The sequence below is a fragment of the Myxocyprinus asiaticus genome, chromosome 41, assembly GCF_019703515.2.
Source record: "Myxocyprinus asiaticus isolate MX2 ecotype Aquarium Trade chromosome 41, UBuf_Myxa_2, whole genome shotgun sequence".
In the NCBI taxonomy this organism is placed as follows: domain Eukaryota; kingdom Metazoa; phylum Chordata; class Actinopteri; order Cypriniformes; family Catostomidae; genus Myxocyprinus; species Myxocyprinus asiaticus.
The window spans coordinates 11,064,666-11,086,859 of NC_059384.1; the positions used below are offsets into that span (position 1 = coordinate 11,064,666).

Here is a 22,194-nt window from a genome sequence, read left to right on the forward strand (position 1 = left end):
TTCTAATAGGAAGTGAATCTCACTAAATCTGTTCTTCTGCCATCTTGAAATGTTTATCAGTGAAAAAAAAAAAAAAAAAATAAAAATCCTGAGAATGCTTAGCTTTCCCAAACACCATAAAGCTAAAAATTCCATTACATTCTACAGCCTCACAATCCTTGTCTGTCCAAAGCTAGAGTTGAAGGTTTAAATAAGAATTACGACCTTGCTTCAATTTACAACTGACGAAACCTTCAAGACACCAAGTCATTACTATACATATACAATAACCAACACTGTACAAATGTCTCAATTTCTACTGCAGTACAATCTTCTTTATTGTAGTATTACACGTAGCCATTTCAACACGTAGCAAAACAAAGCACTGCCAAGAAATGTAGGACGATAAACCAGAAAATGGGGGACGGACCTTTTTTTAAAGTACCTGCAACAAAGAAATATCCAGTTCTGACACCTTTTTACTCAGGATTCTGAACATGGTGCATGAAATGACATGTCAATTTTATGGTAAAACTCTGTCACCAGTAGAGCATTACACTAAAATGTCCAAGACAAATATAGGTTCTACAGTCTACCACGTGCAGCTCCGTCAACACCAGGTCAATTCCCTTTCATTAAATGCTCCCCGCCTCCTTATTCCATCAAAGACCTCAGATGTAGAAGCTTATGCTTGTGATGAAACACATATAAGGCATAAACAAAGCTATGCCTTGACAAGATGTTAAAAATGCAGTGAAATGAGAAGAAAAGCCACATCAAATGGGAAGGCTGTTCAAAAAAAGAACATAAAGTTGCTGCCAATGTCAAAAGAAGGATGTTCGAGTTCCATTCGTGACATCTGCCTTCTTCATGACATGTCCGGTTTTGTGAAGCAACAATTACTTTTTATTCTTTTAGCATCTCTGGTTTCTCTGTTGGTGCACACTGGATGTCAGAACTTGTCAAAAGTGACAAGTGTGGGGGAAGAGGTGGGTCCTCCAAATACTCCACTCTGAAATCGACATATTCCACAGACTCTGCCAAGGACTTGACAAGAGACGTCAGATGTGGCATTTGGGGTCAAGGGGCGGCCCTACTATGTGTGTATGTGGGAAAGAGAGATCAGTGCTTCACTGCTTTCTGCATCTACTGGCAAGCAGTCTTTTATAAACACTTCTAAACTATTACCATGTACAGAAGTATGCAAGGACATCTGAAGGTTCCTCATCCTCCAGATTCAAGCCCACCAAGACAAAAGTGTCATTTTCAAAAGATCGATCTAGCTTTGCTTGTAAAACAGTTAAAAGAATCACAAGACACAATCGGTGGTTCTTCTCAAGGTCTTTCTTCTGTACAATGAGGAGTGGAGCATGATGTTCACAGTGCTGTGATGTCACATGGTGTCAGTTCTAGTCCTCGCTTCCCCTGGATCAACAGATATCCACTTCTGAGTGGTGAGAACATCCAGTCTTTGAGCAACCAAAGCGATCTGCTGTCTCTGAAGATTTCTGGATGATGATCGCAAAAGGGAAGGTATCGCCCCATTCACCTGTAGGGCCTTAAAAAAATCAGTGCTGGTATAGAGATAAGACAAAGTCATTTTGCAGCGAGGCGCCTCCATGTGGCACAAATGCTCCCAATCTCCTTCTCGGTGGAAGTGGAACTGGTTTAGGGAGTTGATGTGAGGGCTATACTTGAACTTGAGTCCCGTGCTGTGCATGAAGACACTGGATACTAGATAGGATCTTTTTCTGATGGCCCGCCAGTGCAACACCCATCTTATCCAGTTCACTATGAGCGAGATGGAGGAAAAGAGGGTAGAAGAGAAGATTTTAAAAACTGCCTTAGTGAGACAAAAGTCATATTTGGAATAGCATGCTGCCATACTACTCGTCTGATGCAGTATATACTGTAGTATGTATGCATAGCACAGTATACACAGAATGACATACTATATTTGCCAGATGGGCCTGACTTGACTTTCAGTTTCAAGTGTAAATTTTATTTTATTTTCTTTTACAAATTTTGATCAAACTGCTAAAGTTAAGACATTTTTACACAAAATTGGATTAAAATGGTAATTGGATGGCACTCTTTGAATAAAAGGAATATTCCAGGTTTAATACAAGTTAAGCTCAATCAACAGCATTTGTGGCACAATGCTGATTACCACAAAAAAATAATTTTGACTCCTACTTCATTATATATATATATATATATATATATATATATATATATATATATATATATATATATATATATATATATAAATGAAGTAGGAGTCAAAATTATTTTTTTGTTATTATTTTTTTTTATATATATATATATATATATATAAACACTTACAGAAAAGCACTTACAACTGAAGTGAATGGGACCAGTCCATAAACATTAAAATACACACGGTCTCAAAGGTTCAGCTACAAGTCTTAACCATTAAACATGTTAACATGATTTTAGTGTGATAAAACTGCCTACTAACTGTATCTGTGTAAAGTTACATATAATATTACAACCTTGTTTTCATGACGCCATAACACTGGTAAACCCTGTAATGATGGTAATTCCCTGATTCTATTACACCAAAATAATATTAGCACGTATAATGTTTATGTCTTATAGTTACACTTTTGAAACAATGTGTATTTTAATGTTTATGGACTGGCCCCATTCACTTCCATTGTAAGTGCCTTACTGAAACTGCGTTTTTTGTTTCTAAACTATTTTTTTTTGGTGGTAATCAACATTATTCCACAAATGTTGTCGATTGAGCTTAACTTCTGTTGAACCTGAAACAATCCTTTAAATATGCGATGTAATGACTTATAGTGCATATTGTGTCCTGTTTCATATACAGCTTTAAAAGAATGTATGTAGTGAGTGACTATTTTTCAGAGACGGACCACTTTTATTAATATGAATTGGAGAAATTGGAACACCCAGCGGTTGTAGAAAAGGAAGTCCCGCCTTACAGGTAAAAGAGCCAATCTTTTTTAGATACAGAGATCGCCTGTCAACCGACTCGAAAACACGCAAGGCAGTAGCTGATCCATCCTGAAAAATAGCATTTTTTAGCAAGACCTGAGCTAAAGAAGCACAAGATACGATATTATTTTTGTCAGACTTTACTGCTGATTTGAATTATGTTCTTTGATCATAATCTTGACCAACAATTTTGGAGATTTTGGTCTTTCCCCGTTCAAGTAGATAGAAACTGTACATTTATGTTGCTTGTTTACATAGAAAATAGCTGCTCAGACTGCCTGGGTGCATTCCAAAGATGGCCGCTGAGTGGACTGACTTGCCTTGAAAGGAACTTTGATGTAATATAGAGTATATACTATGCACAGTATGCAGTAAGCAGTAACCTTTGCTAATATTCCATTTCAAACATTTGGATTCCATTTCCATTCTGAAAACAAATATTGAAATGCAATCAAAATCTCATACTGAGAAAAATAAGACATGCAGGTATTGTTTACCTGGCACTGATGTACAGAACCGAGTCCAGAGTGACGTAGCCAGCACCGGAAAAGTGCTCTTTGTATTGACCCATTTTAATTAAGTCCAGCCAGTCCTCCACTGTGCTAACCCCAGCCTCAGGGGTCACTGGGTCCTCCCTGTGGTTGGAGGACGAAGTGTAGTCAGAATAACAATTTTACATAACCATGTCTTGTTACAGCTCTTTCTAAGAGACATCTAGAATGGAATATGTCATAACTGTTTTAAAGAAAGTAATTTTTTTTTTGATAAATATTTTTTTAGACTGTACTACAGCCTTTGCAGACACAAAAAATAATATTTATGCTGTTATAGTTTACTTAAAAGGGAACATATGTTAAGAAAGTGTTTCCTTGCTCTTTTGAAATAAACTTAGAAATTGTCAATGCCAATACAGTATTCAGCAGCTTGGCCCATCCTGATGATTGACAGTGTGAACTATGACGGTATATGGAGGTTAGCCAATAATAAGAATTTTTACATATAGATGAAAGGTACAGTAGCAAAAACTGCTACTTTAATTCCGGTGTAATTAAAAGGGTCAAAAGGAGGGTGGAAAATAGTCATATAAAACCAAATTAAGACTGTTTTGGTGCAAGAATGAATGTCACACATTAGCCGGTCCTTTCAGATCCAGAAGGAAGCCGGATTGCAACACAACCAGTGTCTCTATCACTTTCTCTCCGTCTCCAACAAAAAACTCACCCATTAGCAATTTGGACCAAAGCTTATTTTATTTAATGGTAGGGACACAGGGTTTCCCAGTAGTTTGTGGGAAAACTCAGTTTGCGCATTCTGCTTTAATGGTGGCAAGCACTGGCTAAACAATCCAGCCCCCATTTGCCTACTATTTTGGCAACTCTCAAAAGTCAGCAGAGGGATTGACAGACAATCAGATATCTGCCAAGACCAGCTCCAACCCCTCCCAACTAAGAGAAACAAGCACAGGGAATACGAACACTGGGAATTGTAGACATACATCTGGCTTCAATCTAGATTAGTTGGATATATTATCGTTCTCATTTATTCTGAATTTACTGGATTACAGCAAGTAAAAAAGGGCCTCAGATTTTAATCACACACCTGAGAAATATCAGAAGACCTGTTATGATCTGTATCAGTGGTTGTCAACTGGTTTATTTTTTATTATATGCATTTAGCATTTTTTTTCTTGCTTTTCTGCGACAGTCATAACAGACCTGTGACCCATTTTTACACAACTTACCAGTTGATAACCAACGGTTCTAAATATCAAATTTAAAGGTGCTGTAAGCTATTTTTTTCATGGAAAGGTATGCAAAAAAATGTCCTACTCCCTGAAAGATATTAATTAAATAAGTGTCCTGAGATATCTCGCTGGTCTCTGTGACAGCTCTAGACTCTGTAAACAGCAAACAAAAATGAATCCTCGGTCCAAGGACAATTACACTTTCTGCCTGTTAATAATTTTTCGTGTTCTCATAGCATTGTAGTTGCAGCAAATTAATGAGGCATAATTCCATTTTTATACCATGTTGCTCATTACAGTTGTCAGTTGAGGGCACTATTTTGCTGCTGTTGTTTTTGACAACAGTTTCTGCTCAATATCGGTCTCAATAAAGCTCATTTGGTATCTTTGCAGTGCATGGTTTTGGAAAGGGGGCATGGCTAATCCAATGGCTCAGCTTGTGGGAATTCTAGAATGGCTAAAATCGCTTACAGCACCTTTAAGGAAGGACGGCAACAATATAGAACCCAGTGCCAAACAGAAAACCACAACTGAATTCAGATCTATTCCGCAGAGGGCAGTTTGCTCACCAGACTGCAGTGTTGGCCAGCTGCTTCAGGCTGCTAGGATTCCGGATCAGCCTGTCCAGGGTGCTGACAATCTGCACAAATTTTGGCCGATCGCTGCGGTTCTTTTCCCAGCAGTCTAACATGAGCTGGTGCAGTACTACCGGACAGTCCATCGGAGCTGGCAGCCTGTAGCCTTCATCTATAGCTTTTATCACCTGAAGGGTTGAAAGAACATTCCACATTAAAAATCATACATTTATTAGCAGCGTATATGCCTCATGAATAATGAGCAGATTTATTAATTCTCTTAATGCATTTAGCTTTTGTGTGGGGATGGATTAATTCATTTTTTACCCATCAGTGACTGTGAACTTAGGATGAGATTTCAGAAGGGGCTGTCTTTGTCAGCGCAAAGGAGAGCTAGTTTAATTTCTTTCTTTCTAAGAAATGATACCGCCGTAAGGAGAAAAATGAAACTAGCTTGATGTAAACATACATATTATTTTAACTCATGCCTGGAAGACTGTTACAATTGAAATGCATGATTGCCCGTTACCATGGCAAAGGAAGGAACACAGATGGATTTGTGATTTATGCTGTGAAAAAACTCTTTCAAATTCTGCTCCCCCGACACAATAAAGTGCATCAGTTAACAAGCATGCAAATGTTTCCATGCTCCAGTTTAACGCAACGAGTATACAGTCCAAAATCATTCCCAAATGTCTTTATTTTTCTCTCGATCTCTAACACTGTCTCTGTCTCTCTCTTCCCAGCAGCCTCTCTCCAAATCCCAAGGCAAGATCTCTTCCCAAGGTGAAAATAAATAAATGAAAATGGTTTCTGAAGTGGAAAATCAGCCAAGAAGCCACCGCCACAGATTCAAATTCTCCTGTTTGAAAGGGGCCTGCGAATTGAAATCTGGAAATGTTCACCCTGCAGATGCATTTAATCTTTTTACCATTGTGGACCGGAAACTGAGGATTTTAATGCGAATCCCCCCTAAAGTGCTCTGGCAGAGGTCTTTTATTACAAAGTGATGAGGATTCACACCAGAGACATTATAAGGGATAAATTAATGGGAGAAACTGTAATGCTAAATATGGCGGCTGTAGTCCCGCCATACAGTTAAAAGAGCCAATCACCTTTTTGAATGATGCTATATGGTGGCTGTAGGAGTGGAAGTGCTGCTTTAGAGTTGAAACAGCCAATCGCCTATTTTTTCTTCTCAAGAATGCGCATTAGCTAAACATGCCTGAAAAATACAGTTGCTTTTTTTGTGTGTAATTTGAGCTAAAACAACTCCATTTATGTTGTCTGATTTTATTTCTGATTTGAAATATGTTATTGGACCATAATGTTGACCAACAGTTGAGCCAGAGGCGTTGACAATATGGCGACGAGTGAACTGACTTGCCTTAAAGGGACTTTGTTTACGTGTAAAGTGGGGGCGGTGGGAATACCTCAAAAACCTATGGATTTTAAATGTACTGACGTTTATATCATGGTTTATTGAGAGATCTTTGGGCAGTGCAACCACTGTTTATGCTCATCAAATTTCATCTGTGTGTAAATTTAAATTCAGTACACTCACATCCTGATTGGACATTTCCCAGTACGGCCGCTCCCCATAGGATAACACTTCCCACATGACAATGCCGTAACTCCACACGTCACTGGCTGATGTGAACTTCCTGTAGGTGATGGCTTCAGGAGCTGTCCATCGAATGGGAATCTTACCACCCTTACCGAAAGATCACAAAATCACAAGTGGTAAGCAGTTTTATCAAAGCAAGCAAGAAAAAAAATGTAATTCTCTCTCATTTAATGCTGTTAATTATACATGGGACCTTCTAACTTGGTACATTACAAAAATAGAAAGTTTTTAAATGTTTATTTTATCATTAGTTTATCATATTTGTCAGATTTCAGCTTTTTAAAAATGTACAAAAATATATACTGTATACATAGTGATATGTTTATTGTTTAAATGCATAATTTGTACTATTTACAAGTATTAACATTGATATGAACAAGAGCAAAAAATGGTACTGTCTCTTTAAGAATAGCGGCAGTTCAGTGAGCATCTCACAGAAGTGTTTTGGTTTAGCTCTTACCACATCCATGCTATGTGTGATTAGAATTAAATGCTTATTTAATTGTTTTTGATCTACAACTGACTGTAAATGACCAAAAGTATATTAAGAGACTCATTATTCAATGACAAATGGATTGCGTGGATCTCGTTTTTAGACACACATTTCACAAAACAGATCAAACCAAACTTTTACCCTCAACACACAGTGAAAGGATCTCGGTGCTGAACTTCAATTCCTCTATACTACTCAAACACTGGAAAATTTACCAGCCAGTAGCTAATCACTGACATTTTTAGTTGCATAGCACAAAATTGGGTCTCACATGTGAGTGACCTACACGGATTGTAGAGGGTTGCGCATAGAGTTGGGATTTTAAGAATCGCCTTTGGGATTGTTCAAATGAAGATAGCGATTAATCAGAAAATTTATATTTTTACCCAGCCCTTGTAGCTTAATAATATCCATTACAATGAAGACATTCCTAAATTACACAGTCTCATTATACATCTCAAACATAGAAATAGAACCGTTTCATTACACTTCATATCCCACAATAAATCTATTCTAAATACGTCCTAATACACAGTGAGATTAGTATTTCCTGTACTTCCCCAGGAAGAACTTCCTGTGCATCCTGAAGTTTCCCCAAGGAAAAAAACATCCAAAGCAAAAAAAGTGATCTCTCACCCGTGTTGTATACGCCGCCTCAGGATCATCCTCCAGCACACGCGACAGCCCAAAGTCAGACACTTTACACACCAGGTTTCCGTTCACCAGAATGTTCCGTGCTGCCAAATCCCGGTGCACGTAGTTCATCTCTGAGAGGTACTGCATTCCTGTGGCTATCCCACGCATCATCCCCACCAGCTGGATCACTGTGAACTGCCCATCGTGTTTCTGCACATAATAAAAGAGTTCTCTTTTCAAATTCTCATCACCATGTCCATATTTTTTTTTACTGTTGTGTGCAACTTCTGTGGATCTGGCACAGCCGATCAGATTTTAAATTTGTCTCACGAGTAATTCATAATTCATTGGCTCCCTAATTAAACATGTTTCTTAGATGTTGCAGGGCACAATCTATTAACTGCAATGACTGTGTAATCATTAAGGCTTTTATGATGCGAGCAATGGGAAATACTTAAGTGACCTATTTATGACATTTCATTTATAGTCTTGAAATATTTTGATTGCTGACGGCGTATGCAAAGCAAGGTCATTATCATTCACGAAAGCAAGCAGTGAAATTGTATTTTTAACTAAAATAAAATAATAAAACGAGTTGCAAAGAGAACGAAATCTAAACCAAAAACAAAAGTGCATGAAAATACGATGAATTCAAAACTACAGAGAAAGAAACTTTAGTTTTCAAATTGTCCAATTAATGTTGAATGGTCTTGTTTTAAATATTCTTGCAAGCCTAACCCAATTAGACAAGAAGCAGCTGTCTGATTTACATATAAAACAACCAATCACAGTTTGCTTGTTGTATTTTCTGTTAAAGTGTTGCACGTATTATTATAGGAAGATGGAGCGATTTGTGGTGTTGTGTTATATAAAGGATAATTAAAGTCAACACTAAAATGAAAAACAAAAAAATGTAAACTAGAACATTTTCAAAGATAACCCTGTTGCATGGTGATATTGTGTTTCTGTTGCAGTTACTGTAAAACACTAGCTGAGGGACACAAAGAAAAACAGGCAGAGAGAGGGGTGAGATCGAACAACATGCGAGTTGTCAAGTCCAATCTGTGGGAGCCTGCCGACTGCTTTGTGTTCCTGTGATATAGACAGCATTTACTTTGGTGCAAATTGGCCTTCATCATCAGCAGCAAAATAGAACACGCTCACCTTCAAAAAAGTATCCAGAGATCCATTTTCCATGTACTCTGTCACTATCATCACAGGCTTACCTAAGGGACAGAAAGAGAGAGAGAGAGAAAGAGAGAGAGAGGTACTTGTTTTTTTTATTTGTTTTTGTTTTTTTTCACAGCCGAATAAGAAAAGACAGCAGAGAGGTAGAGAAAGTACATTTAATTCATTTTCAAAGTTGACAGAGGAAAAAAAAAAAAAACATGCAGATAAAAGGAGTGGTCCTCTCCCCAACTCCTCTTGAATTCAGAGACCCTCGTTCCAGCCTCCTCTTTTCCTCTACCTGCTGCCTGTTACTCATAGTGACAGCCCCTAATCAAAGCTCTCAATAACAGTCAGGCAGATAATTAGAGCGAGCAGTCCACTGAGAATATCTTTGTCCAGAAATACCTAAAATGGTAATGAGTTCCTTTTGGAGAGAGGAGGATGAAGGGGGTAGGGTGGGGAGACGAGCGAGGGGATGGCTTTCAAGGGGGTGAGGTAATTAACTGCCCCGGGTTTTGGTTGGTGAGATGATGAAGACGACGACGGTATGGGTGTAAAGATCTGCTAATGGGGAAAGTGTTCACCTCTCCACTATGCTGCAGACACAGCTGCAAGAGCCCCATATAGGGGCTGGGGCGGCGTGGAGAGGGTTCGCACCTGCGTTGCTAAAAGTGATTAAAAATTCTCCCCTGATTCCACCTAAATATCACGCTGTCAATCAGAGACCATCCCCCTCTTGCATGTGACAGGGAGAACTACATGCTAATCCACCCTGATTATCAGCTATATAAATGTAACGTTCATCAGAGAAGCTTGACGGATGTAACTTATGCCTAAAACTTTCACCTCAGGGTATCATACACACGTCAACACAAAATGACGTTTACCCGGCTTTGTTTCACATTTCCTTGAGCAACCCTTTACATTGAGCAATGGGGTGCTGTAAATTAGTGGCTAACAATATGGGCTGGTAACGAGAAGGTCACAGATTCAAATTCTTCTGTATGAAAGGGGCCTGCGATTTGAAATCTGGAAATGTTCACCCTGCAGATGCATTTAATCTTTTTACCATTGTGGACCGGAAGCTGGTTTGAAAGCTGCAAGAAAGCCTACCTTGAGGTATCACTATTATGCCCTTAAGGTTTACTCCTGGGGGATTGCCCTGGAAAATTATCATGGTGATGTTACTTGAAAAAAAGTGGAAACAAATTCCACTGGCTCCCTGGATGGAGCGATAAATAAATAATCTATCTACCCTTTAACTAAGTCAACAAACAAACACTGCAAAAAATTATTTTGTAATCAGTATTCTTGTCTTGTTTTCAAGTAAAAATACACTCACTGAGCACTTTATTAGTAACCCCTGAATACCTACATTGTCATGCCATTATCTAATCAGCCAATCATGTTGCAGTAGTGAAATGCATAAAATCATGCAGATACAGGTCAGGAGCTTCAGTTAATATTCACATCAACAATCAGAATGGGGAAAAAATGTGATCTCAGTGATTTGGACCGTGACATGATTGTTGGTGCCAGGTGGGCTGGTTCGAGTATTTCTGTAACTGCTGATCTCCCAGGATTTTCATGCACAACAGTCTCTAGAATTTACACAGAATGGTGCCAAAATCAAAAAACATCCAGTGAGTGGCAGTTCTGTGGACGGAAATGCCTTGTTGATGAGAGAGGTCAACGGAGAATGGCTAGGGCTTTGTTTACCAAAAGCATCGTAAGCCTAAGTAGATCGTAGAATCCAACTTACAGTTCATCTTAGTTTTGCGGCCCATTTCCCGAAAGAATCGTAACTTAAGTAGTAATTGAAAATGCTCGTAGATTAACGAGTGCTCTGGAGTAATTGAGCGCCGCTACGAGCATCGTAAAGACACAGACTTATGCAGACACCTGCAGGACAAACATGAAATTACACTTAATACAATTTAAATACCAATAGCTACACTATATGCAGAGACTTTAATATCAGGATATATGTGTTTATTTATTTAACAGAGTCTAATAATAATAATAATAATTATGAAATACATAAAATAGTTAGTCTAAATGGATGAATAGATAATACATTTATTTGTGTGGACTAGTTGGACAAGCTGGTAACAACAAAGTTGTGGCATGATTGATGCAGAAAACTGTATGAATTAATATTAGAAAGAGAAGAAAAAAAGTAATTAACTTGCTGCCCTGCATGAAAATTGTCCATATATATTTGCTCATCATCCTACATTTATTTGGCAGACGCTTTTATCCTCGTCTCCTCTTCCTCTCTGACACCCAAAGGCTCTCTCGCCAGCACTACAAGTTGAGTAGCACTGCACCTGCAGCATTGCTGTCACCATTACCACTTTTAGGAGTAAAGAACACACCTCAACTTTATTGGTGAATGTCCCTAAAGTGCATTTCTAAACATCTAAATGTCTCCTATTTTGCACTCCGTGATAACACGGAATAATATTCAATGAACGCTTTTAATTAGCAGGATCATACACAGGGCCTCCACTGTCTTCACTAATCCTAGAAGCTTTTATATCGAGAGAAATTTGTGAAAATGAAATATTACAAATGCACACCTGATTATGGAAGCAGATTGTGCAAAAGAAAAAGATTGTTCTGCAAAAAATTATTGTAAAAACAATATGAAAATATGCAGTTCATAAGGTCAAATATTTATGAAAAAAAAAAAAACAATTTGCAAGGTAAATTACAAATTGTAAAGTTATTGCACAAATATAATGAAGTTGCAATGACGAGCAGCACTATACGCACTTAAAGTGCGTCCTTGCACATTCAAATTAAGTGCAGTTTTGGAAAAAGCACGTAAAAAATAATGAACGTTCGTAAAATTGCTTGTAGAAAACATTCTTAATTGCTAAGATTGAACATTATTGGGAAACACTGCCCAGACTGGTTCGAGCTGACAGAAAGGCTATGGTAACTCAGATAACCATTCTGTACAATTGCAGTGAGCAGAATAGCATCTCAGGATGCACAACATGTCGAACCTTGAGGCGGATGGGCTACAAAAGCAGAAGACCACGTTGGGAACGTTATTATGACCATAGGGTTCCGAATAAAGTGCTCAGTGAGTGTAAATAAACATCTTTAAAACAAGACAAAATTACTTAAATAATATTGACTTCAGAGAATATACTGTATCTTAAATTCATTTTACTTTTCTTACCCCACTGGCAAATTGTTTTGCTTTAAGCATTAAATTACCTCACAAAATTACTTTACTGCAAATAATGTAAAAACATTTTTTTTTTTTTTTTTTTAAAGAAAAGGCTTTGGAATATATAATGATAATATTTAGTGAATAACTTTATATAGTAATATTATTTAGAATGTATTATTCAGCATTTATTTGGGGAAAACAATTATTAAAAATAAATTAATAAACAAAGAACGAACAATTTCAAGCCATTTTACCTCTATTTCTTCTTTGCAGCTAGAGTAAATGATATAGGCTTTTTCTAACCGAACCCATATTTTACCAATGTTTACATTAGGGTGGGGGGGAAGCTCCAACACTGACTCTACCCCTATCTGGAGCCTTTCATTTACTGCAATCTTAACTCTTTTCATCTGCTTTACTCCCAGTCCCAGTACCGCCATACTGGGAGTCACAGCACCGTAAATCCACTAACTACTTATCTGTGTAAAGTTATATCCAATTTTACAACTTCATTACCATGATGATGTAACACTCTAAACACTTAAACCCTAAATGTCCATAAGAATGACGTTTTATACAACTGTACAGCTCAAATAATACATGACTTTTAACATAATAATTCATGTAAGTGCTTTCATAAAATTATAAGCTTCACAATTATTTCTTATTTTGTAAATGCCTCACTGTAACCTCAATATGTGCTTTTTTTTTAAGAAATGGAGGAACGAGTCAAAATTTATTTTTGTGGTAATCAACATTACGCCACAAATGCTGTCAAGCATAACTTGTATTGAACCTGGAATATTCCTTTAATTCTGCGACCTGAAGAATGGCGGTTGAGGGTACAAGCAAAGAGCCAATGGATCCATTATTGTTTTATAATCTCTACTTCACTAGAAGGACACGAGAACAAAGGACTAGAAACCTAATTTAACCCAGTAAAACTCCCTTCAGCCCTACCAAGCTATTTATAACATCTAGCCCTCACACGCTGCTGTTTGGGGATTTGAATTGAATGGAGCTTGCACTGTATGTCCAAGCTGTCACTGTAAGTAAATCACCAATGGATTGGTTACACCCTTCAGAAACGAAGTCACACAACAAGCGTGGCGAGGGGTATCGAAACAAATTGTGTGTTAACTTATTGACATGTGATGAATCGCTTTGATGCTGAGCATGTTGGACAGCCTGGCCTGCCTGCCTCAACCTACAAAGCTCTGATTACATCTTGGCCAAAAGGACGCAAAAATATAAATAACACTGCAACAGCTCACTGACACTGCCCTTATTCGCGCCAACAAATCAAGTGAAAAAAAGATCATCTCTGTACTCTACAGCTATGTCGACAAACGCCAATTCTTTTGGAAAGGCAGACGGCTCTTATGATAAGTTCATTAATTAAACTACCTAGCTACTTATCCATGCGTGCAGGTTTGAGGGTGATGGATGCGGCACAATCAACTGGCCAGCAGTTTTAGGAGCACTTCAATTAGACAGTATATACACACACTCAAAGGTCCGTGATTAAAACAAGGTGATGAGCAGATTATGTCCTGCGGTGGGTCGATCTGCTTTAAACGTCTAACGGCTGTGGAAATACCGTAATTATGGTCATTATCAAAGCAGAGAGGAAGAACTTCCTTAGAAATGGATAGACTACAAGAGACGCATTTGTGAATTTAATGCTATATGAAGAAAGTCAAGAGTGATTTTTATTATAAGGCAGCAACTTCAGTGTATCAGGCATCAAATGCAATAACAGCAATTTGTTACGAAATATCAGAGGTTAAAGGATGGTTTTGGGTTCAAAACAAGTTGATCTCTATCAACAATATCTATGGCATGTTTACCGGCTTTACCGGCTATAAATTGTCATGAAAGGAAAGAAATAATTGGATATAACTAGAAATAATTGGATAGAAGTGTGAAATTGACTTTCATTTCAGGGACTGGGACTGTGTGCATTCTGTTGGTGCCATCAGCTGTTCAGTGTTGTAATGATGTAATTTTCCTGCGATTTCAAACGTCGTACTGTACTTTCAGGGCTGCGGATCACATGATCACCTGGGAATTTATGTCATGTTATTACTGAATGTTCTGGTACCCTGACACTAACCCCATTCTGCCAAACATGCATTCCTATTGACTGTATTACATCAACTCGCTTTTGGCATCACTCTGTGAACATTTCACCCAGAAACTGGAGCTCCTACATGCCCATATGTTCAACAACACATCCAGCTTCAGCCACTGGGGGCAGTAGTTTGAATTACGGTAAGCACAGATGGATTTCAACTGAACTTTCGACTTTTTGATTCACAGTGAGATCAGTTTGATGTGCCAGCTGTGCAACTGCCATTGAGATGAATGGGAAAACTAGTTTTCTGTCCTTTGTTTTTACAAACTGAAGGACAAGTTTAAATTATTTTCTGGTGAAATCGACTGCATGCCACTGATGCTGAACTTGTACTGAAGCCAGAACATTCCTTTAATAATCTAACAAATCTCAAGCTTAAAGGGACAGTTCACCCAAAAATGAAAATTATCTCATCATTTACTCACCCTCATGCCATACAAGATGTATATGACTTTCTTTCTTCCGCTGAACACAAACTAAGATTTTTAGAAGAATATTTCAGCTTTGTAGGTCCATACAAAGTGAATGGGTACTAACATTTTGAAGCTGCAAAATGCACATGAAGGCAGCATAAAATAAATCCATAAGACTCCAGTAGTTAGATCCATAGCTTAAAAAATAAAAAATAAAAAATATATATATATATGAAAGGTGTGGGTGAGAAACAGATGAATTTTTAAGTCCTGTTTACAATAAATTCTCCTTCCTGCAAAGTAGGTGGCGATATGCACAAAGAATGTGAATTGCCAAAAACAAAGAAGAATTTAAAAGTGATAGTAAAAGAAGGAATTAAATATTGATATTTTTCTCACCCACACCAACCATATCGCTTCAGAAGATATCGATTTAACCACTGGAGTCTTATGGGTTACTTTTATGCTGCCTTTATGTGCTTTTTGGAGCTTAAAAGATTTAGTACCCATTCACTTGCATTGTGAGGACCTACAGAGCTGAAAAATTCTTCTAAAAATCTTTGTTTGTGTCACTCTGGGATGGCATGAGGGTGAGTAAATTAGGTAATTTTCATTTTTGGGTGAACTATCCCTCTAAAAACCAAATTTAAAAGGAAGCATTTTTCCTAACAAAGCAATACTTCCTATTATTTAGAAGCCCATTCTCTTATCTATTGTTATCATTGTTGATGGCACAAAGAAAACTTCAAGACTCAGCTACAGTAGAACGGACCTCAAAATAAGTAGGCACAAAACCCAGGAGCTGTGGATGGCGAACGCGTTATCAGATTGTAGACTGGAGTTTTAATCTGATGGTTAGCAGCACAATGGGTTTATAATAGAGACGATGACAGCTCTGAGTTTTTGTACAGATGAAGGGATAAAGAACTGAATGGGGCATTAAGGTCTATTCCGATTTCATTCTTGGAGCTTCTGAGACATTTGCATTACAAAAAGCTCAATCAGAGTCTAATTTTTTCCGTCTGAGGTGGTAATGACAGAGCGCCTCTCTGAAAGTCGTGTTATGTGACAGATGCTTTTTATATTACATCACGAAACTCTTTGTCTTCATCTCGCTGTCGCTCCATCAGGCAGTATAAACACACGGCAGCCTCTTTAATGCATCTCAGCTCAGCTCTATCAGTGCCGTGATTAGTCTCTGCATACCAGGAGGGGGCTGGATTGACAGCTGCTTCCATAATGCATTGCGAGGGGTCGCTGACCTCTCCTATCCCCATCCTCTCTGCCATCAGGCTGATCTGTGACCTGTGAAATGACTCCAGCTATCATATGTCACCCAATCAATGGCGGATGGGGACACGTTTACGAACAAGCAAACGCACACACCTGTGTCACACTATTTTAGTGGCAGAGCAATGTGTCATTGACTGATTAAATGCACACTATTTTCTGATTAAAGTCAATATTCTGGTTAATTCTTAATTCTGAAAAAGAGGTTTAGATACTTGTCAGCTGTTGGAATATTCTGATTAATACAGGCATAAGCCAGTTGTCTTTTACAGATTTCTAGAAATTGGAATATTGGCTTAATTGGGTTATGGAAACCAGGTTTCCACATTTACATGATGCTTAATAGACAGAATATGACCAAATTCTGATTAATATCAGAATGTTCTACTGCATGTAAGCAAAGTCATTGTGAGGGCCACAGGAAGTGTTATCTCACTGAAAAATGCAAAGACTTCAAACCTCTTTGGTAATGAAAGCTTTTGTCCACTGATACCCACATATTTTTTGAATGTCTGTGTTTCGACCCTGCATGGAGCCGGCGTGTGTCTGTTTGTGTTTTTCTCTCTTCTCTATCTTTCGCTCTCTTTTTGCTGTCATCTTCACAGACATTGGTCCAGGGTCCTGTCAATCGTCATTAACCGAGTGATATCACCGCCCTACTCTCGCCAATCGGAGCCAGCCTCATTGCCATAAACAAGTGTGCCACAGCTAGCATAGCAAACTTACTTGTTTACTTGCTCCTTTGCTTATAGCTAACTTTTGTAACTTTATAATGGTATTGAATGTTCACTTACTTTTGTACCAGTCTCTTGTTGTATGATTCACTGTCTTTGAACTTGTTACTTGTAAACCTTCATGTTATCACAGACGGGGAAAAGAGGACAGGTAAGAACTGTCACATGGCATACACTGCACAACACTTAAGATCCATGATTTTGTATAGATTCGCTAGGCTTAGGCACGAGTGCAACACTCTGTAATTTTTATTTCTTGGATAGTTAGGGTAGTTTAGATAAGGCATCACTGACGCTGAAGATTCTTTTCTTTATTTTCTTTAGACAGCTTAGAGGTTTAAATTCGAAGACAGTTTCTGTTTTGTTTTAAGTTCTTGTCTTTGGCACCGTCAATGTCCCTTTTCCCCTCCTCGCCTAGTGTGTCTTTGTTAACTTCGATTTGTATATTTTTGTAAATATACAGTTGTGCCCAAAAGTTTGCATTCCCTTGGAGAATTGGTAATATATGTACCATTTTTAAAGAAAACATGAGTGAGCAGGCAAAACACATTTATTTTATTTCTTATGGGATTCATATTCAACTGTAGGTTATAACAGAATGGCACAATCATAAAACAAAACATGGCAACAATGAAAAAAATGAAATTACCCCTGTTCAAAAGTCTGCATACCCTTAGTTCTTAATACTGTGTATTGCCCCCTTTAGCATAAATGACAGCATTCAGTCTTTTGTAATAGTTGTCTATGAGGCCCCAAATTCTTGAAGGTGGTATAGCTGCGCATTCATCTTGGCAAAATGCCTCCAGGTCATGCAAAGTCTTTGGTCGTCTTGCATGAACCGCAAGCGGCTCGATGATATTAAGGTTCAGGAGACTGTGATGGCCACTCCAGAACCTTCACCTTTTTCTGCTGTAACCACTGGAGGGTCAACTTGGCCTTGTGCTTAAGGTCATTGTCGTGCTGGAAAGTCCAAGAGCATCCCATGCGCAGCTTTCGTGCAGAAGAATGCACATTGTCTGCCAGTATTTTCTGATAACATGCTGCATTCATCTTGCCATCAATTTTCTCTAGATTCCCCATGCCTTTAGAGCTCACACACCCCCAAAACATCACTATAGGTCTTGTTGACCCCTCTCCAAACATAGCGCTTATGGTTGTGACCATAAAGCTCTATTTTGGTCTCGTCTATCCAAATTACAAGCCGTGTCAAGGTGTTGTCGGGCATATTGTAACCGGACTTTTTTGTGGCATTGGCGCAGTAAAGGCTTCTTTCTGGTAACTCGACAATGCAGCTCATTTTTGTTCAAGTATCGTCGTATTGTGCTCCTTGAAACAACCACACTGTCTTTTTCCAGAGCAGCCTGTATTTCTCCTGAGGTTACCTGTGGGTTTTTCTTTGTATCCTGAACAATTCTTCTGGCAGCTGTGGCTGAAATCTTTCTTGGTCTACCTGACCATGGCTTGGTATCAAGAGATCCCCGAATTTTCCACCTCTTAATAAGTGATTGAACAGTACTGACTGGCATTTTCAAGGCTTTGGATATCTTTTTATAGCCTTTTCCATCTTTATAAAGTTCCATTACCTTGTTACGCAGGTCTTTTGACAGTTATTTTCTGCTCCCCATGGCTCAGTATCTAGCCTGCTCAGTGCATCCACATGAGAGCTAACAAACTCATTGACTATTTATACACAGGTACTAATTGCAATTTAAAAAGCCACAGGTGTGGGAAATTAACCTTTAATTGCCATTTAAACCTGTGTGTGTCACCATTGTGTGTCTATAACAAGGCCAAACATTCAAGGGTATGTAAACTTTTGATCAGGGCCATTTGGGTGATTTCTGTTATCATTATGATTTAAAAAGGAGCCAAACAACTATGTAATGATAAATGGCTTCATATGATCACTATCCTTAAATAAAAGACAGTTTTTTTTGCATGATCAGTCATTTTGAAAATCAATGCCAAAATTTCACAATTTCTACCAGGGTATGCAAACTTCTGAGCAGAACTGTATATTGTTAATAATTTTTCTGCACTTTATTTGCACTTAGCACTGAAGTCATTGTAAATAATAAACTCATTTTCTTTTGGTGCATCTTGGGTGTGTCCTTGCTTCCCAGCACTCAAATAGCTTACCATCTATATTTTATTTAATGTTATACCCCTGTCACCCCAAGACACATAGGGGGTCGTAACAGTCTACATTCATCACCTTGTAATTATGTAGTACCAGCACAAAACAAAAAAGGACAAAATTACTGTACTTAATTATAGGTGAAAAGTTGTTCTGCACTGCCAACATTAAGTATTTGAACCGAATGAAATTAAAGGCCACCATTTTCATTTTGCATGAGTAAGAGGAACTGGGAGGAAACTTAGCAAGGATTAATGTTAATATTCATGACAATGAATATTCATGATCCCCCCCAAAACCCACATCCAATTAAATGTTTGTATTATCGATAGTCACGCAGCCTGCATGAATATGGATGGTCTTTTTGTTACAGAGCCTGTCAGTTGAATCCACAGAGGCTTGAAGGGGAAAAAACACAAAGCGGGATCTGTAGAGGACATTACCACTCAATAGTGACCAAAACACCTGTTGCAAGACACTGTTTTTTTTTTTTTTTATAACACAGACAATGTGAGACTTGAAATGCAAACAATGGATGACAGCAAACTCAATAAGCTGGGAAATTCAAGCAAGGTCCACTGGAGCTATTCTAATCATGGATGATATTAGCATCCTCATTATTATCTGAGAGAATTAAGCATCTATTTCAGGTCGTCTAGAGTGGCAATACAGACAATCAGTGGTAATACAGATTCAATATATCCTTATGAAATGCACAGTCCAACAGAACATTGTAAATGAATTTCTTATTCCTTCAAATAATTTACACTATCTCTCGCCATGATAATGAGTTATCTATGACCTTTCCATAGACATCATCATATCAGCTAGTGTGATAATTAATTGTGATAAAAGCAAAAGAAGGCAAAGGCAGACTGTCATAGCACATTTGTATTCTGAAGAAGTAGGCAAATTACTGATATAAATATTGTAATACATATTTATTCAAATGAATATTCATGATCTGCTATTTTGTATTTGCAGAAGATTGTTAGATCAAGTATCTCTACGGAAAACACAGGGGAAACCAACTATTTTGAGCATCTCAAAAAGATGCTGTATGTGTTTGTGTTGTTTTGCTATCTTTGTGGTGACCAAAAAAAAGAAATAAAAAATTCCCTCAAAGATGGTAAAATCTAGAATACCTGCATTGTGAAGACCTTCTGTGTGGTTCCCTAACCCTAAAAAAAATATTCTTTCTAGACTTTTCTAGTCTTTCTATAAATGTATATTATAATTAAATAATTATAAAATATATAAATAGTTATTTCACACTAGCAAATGCCAAAGGTAAAGGTTTCAGTTAGGGTTGGTTTAATTTAAGAACAATAGAAGTCAATGGGAGGCCCCTACAATAGTATAAAAACTAAGTGCACAAAAAATATTCTAGTCTATTTTTGAGATTAACGCATTTCAGTTTTATAACAAAATGATGATTGTTAATGATTGTGCAATGATAAAAAATACAAAAAAATTAACAAAACTTTTTAAATGAAATGGAAATGTGTAAATCTTAAAATTATATTTTTGAGTGTGTGTGTGTGTGTGTGTGTGTGTGTGTGTGTGTGTGTGTGTGTGTGTGTGTGTGTGTGTGTGAGGGTAAATGCTCACATCTGGTGACAACTCCCTCCAGTCTTATGATGTTGGGGTGGTCAAACTGGCCCATGATGCTGGCCTCACTCAGGAAGTCTCGTCTCTGCTGCTCCGAGTATCCAGCTTTCAGACTCTTAATGGCCACCTGAATCTCTCTCCTACTGGGCAGCCTCAAACGCCCGCTGCACACCTCTCCAAACTCACCTGTAAGTCAAACAAGAGACCATCAATTAATGGAATGTACCCACAATCTCTTATTTCATTTCATTGCTTTCCCCTGGTGGGCTCTTCAGGGGTAGAAAGGTGGTTTTCACTTGTTTAAAGCTGAAGTATGTAAATTCTGCACCACTAGCGCCATCAAACAGAATAATAATAAAAAAAAAAACTTTGTTTTCAAAGATTTCTGAATACGCTCCTGTCCACAGATGTTCAAACAAAGTGATAGTCCCACCCCCAACTCACGCCATTGGTTGAGTAATGTTGTTGGGGCGGGTCTAAGCATGTTGCTCAAAACAAACAAAAAAATTTCATAGCACCACAGAAAGACAGTGCTTACAGTTTGAGGAAATAAACATATGAAAGCCTTACTTACAGCTGTCTCTGCATATTAAAGAGCACCTATTATGGTTTTTCAAATATTACCTTTCATGTAGTGTGCTATTTAGCTGTTTGTGAATGTAAAAAAGTCTGCAAAGTTTCAAAAATCAAAGTGCACGACAAATGGAGTTATTGACTCCCAAAAGAAAGAACCGATTCTGAACACCTGAAACGAGTCATTAGTAATTCCAGACTTACTTCCTGTACTAACCTACATAATTTGGTAACAAAAAACCCACCTCTGATCTTCGTTGGCTGCTCGCGAACAGCTTTGACCTGTCCTCAAACACTACACTAAGCGGTAGACCAATCACAACAGACTGGGACATCTGACCAATCAGAGCAGAGTAGGATCTCTGAAAGTTGGAGCTTAGAATGAATCCTTTAGAACGGATCATTGAACGAGTCGTTTTTGACACTGGGAAAAAAAGGTAATGCTGCAATTTTAAAGTGTTTATTGACATTGGATGCATGTAAACCTATTGTATGAGACCTTTAAAATAAAATTAGGCATGTTTAAAAACCATAATAGGTGCTCTTTAAGCTGGGATAGGAGAAAGTATTTTAACATAGAAAAAGTTACATACTTCAGCTTTAAAGTGATTTACAAAGTTGGACATGTGTGAACATAAGTGTTCGAGATATACCAAAGTTTTTTTGGGCATTATTTGGAAAGTAGGTCTAAAGGCCTAAGTATACTAACGCGTTTGTATTCGCTCACGCTCAGAAGAGTATAGTCACAAAGGCAACGCGGTCGACCAGGCGCGAGCTTATCTGGAACGCTCAAATACAAAAGTATACCTGATTAGAGATACGTACTACATAATATTTTGTTCAGTATTCCTATAAAACCTTTATATGCCCTGATTATAGGGGTAGAGTTAGGGCTATGATTGG

The 22,194-nt window shown here is 37.9% G+C and overlaps 1 protein-coding gene across 1 annotated transcript in view; it reads right to left on the bottom strand.

Annotated features, from left to right (window-relative positions):
- Positions 1-288: 288 nt before the first annotated feature.
- Positions 289-22,194, bottom strand: part of LOC127431611 (ephrin type-A receptor 3) — a 92,203-nt gene continuing 70,297 nt past the window's right edge. The window contains exons 11-17 of the mRNA XM_051682119.1: positions 20,719-20,904; positions 9,204-9,265; positions 8,040-8,249; positions 6,848-6,997; positions 5,278-5,471; positions 3,462-3,599; positions 289-1,770 (exon numbers count right to left, since the gene is read on the bottom strand). Of these exons, the coding sequence (XP_051538079.1) occupies positions 1,668-1,770; positions 3,462-3,599; positions 5,278-5,471; positions 6,848-6,997; positions 8,040-8,249; positions 9,204-9,265; positions 20,719-20,904 (1,043 nt within the window). The 3' untranslated portion in view covers positions 289-1,667. The remainder of the gene's footprint in view (positions 1,771-3,461; positions 3,600-5,277; positions 5,472-6,847; positions 6,998-8,039; positions 8,250-9,203; positions 9,266-20,718; positions 20,905-22,194) is intronic.